Below are 5,216 nucleotides of genomic sequence, written 5' to 3' on the forward strand. Positions count from 1 at the left end.
TAGATATAAGAGACAATGAGAAAATGAATGCTTGGAAGAAGGCATGGAATGAGAGGTAGAAATACCTAATCTAGAGGATAATGTGATAACACATCCTGTGAAAGTACCTGTCTTATCAGAACCTATGGTCGAACAGACCAGCACTTCGGAGCAAGTACCACATGTTCAAAATATTGGACGAGGCCATAGAGTTAGACCATTCTCTGTTCCATCTACTCAGCCAATGAATCCATGGGGAGGCCTTGTAGATGCCATGGGATAGTAGTTAATGAACTTAGTGGAAAGATGGACAATATCCTTTATGGATCGAATATATACCCATCAACCAACTAATACAAGGCATATAGAGGAAATTTCAAATGTCCCTCAGCAAAGATTGACTAGAGATAAATAGCCTATGCAAAATAATGGACATACTAATGGTCAAACTAGTAATCAAAACTATGAAATATCATCACCTCAGTCTTGGTATGAGCCTCTTTCGAGGCCTATGACAAATCAAAATGCGACATTACGTAACAGTGAAGTCATGCAAATTGGTGGATCTGGGCCAACACAAGAAAATGGCATAAGAATGTTTCAAAATCCCATGTTCGAAGCCATACCTGGCACGAGGGGGTTCACTAATCCTTTATTCGAATTTGTACCTGGGAGGTTGGAAGGGTTTCCTGCGGCTGGAAAAAACACAACACCTGTTCCAACACCTTTCGCAAGTCCTTTTGCAGGACAGGCTCAGAGAGGTCAACCATACCCTCAACAGTAGCCAGCATCACAAGGACAACCAATCCCAAATATACTTCCCTATGGACCAAGAGGACCTCAGGCACAAGGTTTTTTACCAAATCCTGTGTTTGCTCCTCCAGTGGTGGTTCAACAAGCACAAAAATATGGTCCCTAGAGACCAAATTACTGATATTGTTAGAGAAATGTGTGGACCTATGGCTCGGGAGGTTCAAACTCTTGTATATAGGAAATCATACCCAAAATGGATAGATAGGGTACATGAATACCCAAGAGGGTTTAGAATACCAGACTTTGCTCTTTTTTATAGGAACGAAAACCAGTCCATAGTATAACACATTGCTAGGTTCGCTACCCAATGTGGTGAGTTTACCAATAATGATTACATGAAATTAGGACTTTTTCCAAATTCTCTAACCAGGGTAGCTTTTGTATGGTATATTAACCTTACACCTGGCTCTATCCAAACTTGGCAACAGATGAAAGAGGCATTTCATGTCCAATTCTTCCAAACGGAGCAAGAAGTTTCCATGACAGACTTGGCAAGGTTGAGTCAAAAGCCTGATGAGATGGCTGTTCAATTTATTGCCAGATTTAAAAGAGCACGAAACAAGTGTAGAGTCATTCTTCCAGAGCCTGAATTTGTGAGATTTGCTCAAAATAGCTTAGAGTTTAGGCTTTGAAAGAAGTTTGATTCAACTGAGTTTCGAGACTTAGTGGAGTTAACCTATAAGGTGTCTAAGTATGAATCATTACTAAAAGAAGAACAAGATCGAAGTAATGTATCATACAAGACATATTATAGAGATCCTAATTATGAAATTGATGCAACATAGATCATAAGGAAAGAGACTGTGATCTGTGAGGTATTAATTCATAAAGACACTACAATAGACCAGCAATTTAAAAAGAAAGACCTTCCACTACAGGAAATTTGAGTTTTAGCAGCGTTTGTAAAACGCCGCTAAGAGCCTGAAAAATGCCATAAAAGATTACAGCAACGTTTACTATTTTCGTCGTTGATACAGCCGCCGTAATAGCTTCACAACGTTTAAAAAACGTCGCTAAAAACATTAAAACGCCGCAAAAAACTTTAATGACCACTTACATTTTCGTCACAAATAACGTATGATGTCATGATGACATCATTTAGTGGCGTTTTTCAAAAAACGCCACCTTAAATTTTTTTGTTTTTGGATGGGTGTGGGGTACTGATTCTGCATAACACACCACAAGGTCAAAGAATTTAACTAAGAACGTAACTTTAAATATAGCATAACACAGGATCGCAATTTTTATATATTCAATATATTGTAATCAACACATCTATAAAACATTATATGGAGATGGGGAAATAGTGCATAAAAATTATCTCAATCATTCATACAAAAAGTATCATCAAAGTACATCTTTATAAAACCATCATTAAACTCCATCAATCCAAGCATCAATAATTTGGTTCCATCTTGCCAATGACATGATCATGACTATCCAGATTTGAAAAACAGTGGCACTGAAAAAAAAAACAACAATTGAAAACAAATAAGGAAAACCAAAACCCCTCTTTTAAATATAAAGTAAAAATAAAATTCTAAACAATTCAACTTCATTAATAAATTAAAATTCACAAATAAACTAAAATTCTAATCTTCCGTTTTTTTCAACCAACTCCGTTTTACTCTCCATCAGTAGTGAACCATCAGTATAGCTTAGTAATATTGACAACCATGCTAAGGAAACAAATGATGCTAAAATGAGACATTCATGGAAACATAAAAAGCATGCCTTCGACCTTTTTGCATTATTCCTAATATTAAGACCCCTCAAACTCTTTGAAATTATAGAAAGGAAACACACAAATAACTCGAGTTGAATAACTAACAGACCTTTGATCTTTATATTTTTCATATAAAATGTTCAATTCTTTATAGTTTGATTGTGTTAAGCCACTGCAAAAGGGAGCCAAAAAAGGTGATAAAAGTTTATGTTAGTTTGAATTGAACAACTTTAATATGATTAAAAGAATTTTGTAGTCTATATTATCTTTGTAAACTCAAACAAACAATAAACAAGAAGTCATATGCCAAACAACTAAGTAGGTTTCAAGAAAGAAGTAGCATTATGAATAAATCCAAAGAGCTCTAAATATTCCTAGGGAAATAAAAGAAGAAGAATATGGCCAAAAGATCAATTGTGCACCATCAGCTCCCAGGAAGCAGACAAAGTAATTAACAGCAAGGACAAAAAAAAAAAAAAGTTTTAGTATGAATGATTATCAAAAGAGAATAGTGAACAAGAAGAAGAAGAAGAAGAAGAAGAAGAGGCAAATTAACCATGTAAATATAATAGATTTGACTAACTAGGATATATAAAGTCACTTGCTATTTTGAAGCAACATTCACAATCAGAACAACCTTCCCATTGTAATTTCTCAAAAGTACATCATTCCCGCATATGTCCTGCACTTTCAGTTCAATTCAATCAGTAACTACTAACCATATACAATGATAATGTTTGACAAAAACAATGGAAAGCTTCAAACCAAAGAATGTGGCCAACAGGACTATGAAATCAAACATTAACAACTATGTAACTAAAAGAGGATGACAAAAGCAGAAGAAAATTTAGTATAAAATTTAACAAATTACTTAATAGAAAAAATATAGTGTGGCTAGAGGTAAGAATGGGAGTCAACTCACTTTACTTAACACAGGGCAGCAGAGCAGGACTTCTTTCTCAAGCTTCAATAAGTTCAAAGATGTGCCAGATCGAAGGAACTCAGAAAGCATTTCCTCGCTTGCTTTCGACCGCACCTGTTCCAGTAAATTCTTAACTATGTACGAATAATTTGCGCCTTTCATCTTATATTAAGAAGAAAGAGTGAAACTACCTACAATGAGATAAAGTATACTGAAATTCAAAGCTTCTGTGAGGAACGCTTCGAAAGAACACGAATTGGATAGCAAAACCAACTCAATTTCTTCAATTCAGCATGCAATTAACACCAAAAGAGGAATCAAAGTAGTTTTTAGCTCAAATTAAGAAGAGAAGCAAACTAAATTCAGCACATGTCATGTATGATTTATTTTTAGGTACATAACATTAATAAAAGAAGAAATATCAATTAGTGAGAAAGCCCGAGAAAAATTTTAATTACCTGCAAGAGGGAATTTCTCATTGTTCAGAGCATTGACGTTGAAGCAGACAATTTGCAGATTTTGATTCTTGGAAGCAATGGTGATGATTGGGCGACCGGGGGGAACGATAAACACCACACCATGACTCAGGCGGCATCTCACTTTTTGGTAGCTTGGGCCACTGCTCCTGCATTGCTGCTGGTGCAATCCTCTGCCCCCTCTTGCCTTCCTTTGCTGCTGCCGGTGCCACCGGACTCCGAAGAGGACAAGTGAGGACATGTCATCTCAAAGTATCCTTTCCCATTAGTCACCACAGCTATCTTTGTGGCCCTTGAGTTGTAGTATAGAGCTGTCATCGATCCCTACATCAACATAACCAAATTAATAAAAATGACGGTTTCAGTACATGAGATTCGGTTACTATGAAATTTATAAAGATTGTATTATGATTTACACACCGTTTGTTTTAACAAAAAATATTTTCCATTGAAAAAAACAATACTCATAATTTAAGACAGTAAATAATGTGATAATGACATTCTTATATTAACTTATGGGCTATAAGAATGGATAGACATAAATGAGACTAAATTGTCCATACTGGTTCCATTGGGAAGGGTGCTTGCTAAACAGATTAAATGTGTGTTTAGATTCGCCACCAAATGGCCATATGCCACCACCTTCCTCACGGTGTGTCGTGGCTTTAATTTGTTCTTCAGATGCTTTGATGATTATGCCCTCCCTTTGTCCAACTAGCCTCTGAATCTTATCCCTCTTTGTCTAATGTTTCAGAAAAAAAAAAAAAAAAAATGAACACAGTTATAACATTGATGAAAAAAAATTCAAAGCTCAATTTTTACACTTGTTTCACCTTTAACTATCGGACTTACATTTAGAGCGTCTTTAAGAAGGCTAGAGCTGACTGCACTGAAATACAACTCTGGATTTTCCCCTCTTGGCCCAAAATATGCCCATATCACAACAATTTTTAAGAATTTAGTATACACAAACCGTAATACTACATATCTAAAATATTTATTCAAAATGTTAGTCAAAAAATATTAATACGCGATCCAAATTCACTCTATATATGAATCAATAATACACCACTTCAATTTTAACCACAACCAAATTTAGTTTAGGTCTCACTCTATGGCTGCAACTTCATAATTAAGAGAGTGATTCTTTATTTATTACAAGTAGGTCCTTCCTGGTGCCTAGTGCCTATGGACTGGCCACTTATTATCTGGTCCAAACAAGTGTCTTTGGCAATTATTAATGTAGAATAAGCAATTATAAGAACTAGTGCGTGTGAAGAACGAGAGACCATTAAGCTCA

At 35.6% G+C, this 5,216-nt stretch overlaps 1 protein-coding gene across 1 annotated transcript; it reads right to left on the bottom strand.

Annotated features, from left to right (window-relative positions):
- Positions 1-2,088: 2,088 nt before the first annotated feature.
- LOC114302926 (uncharacterized) lies at positions 2,089-4,621 on the bottom strand. Its single transcript, XM_082879684.1, has 5 exons — positions 4,480-4,621; positions 3,899-4,240; positions 3,636-3,721; positions 3,441-3,554; positions 2,089-2,254 (listed from the first exon to the last, which is right to left on the bottom strand). The coding sequence occupies exons 2-5, from the start codon at positions 4,155-4,157 to the stop codon at positions 2,189-2,191; spliced, it is 525 nt and encodes a 174-aa protein (XP_082735810.1). The 5' UTR covers positions 4,158-4,240; positions 4,480-4,621; the 3' UTR covers positions 2,089-2,188.
- Between the last annotated feature and the right edge of the window lie 595 nt (positions 4,622-5,216).

Source organism: Camellia sinensis, chromosome 7 (assembly GCF_055761805.1).
Source record: "Camellia sinensis isolate YWXY chromosome 7, ASM5576180v1, whole genome shotgun sequence".
Classification (NCBI taxonomy): Eukaryota; Viridiplantae; Streptophyta; class Magnoliopsida; order Ericales; family Theaceae; genus Camellia; species Camellia sinensis.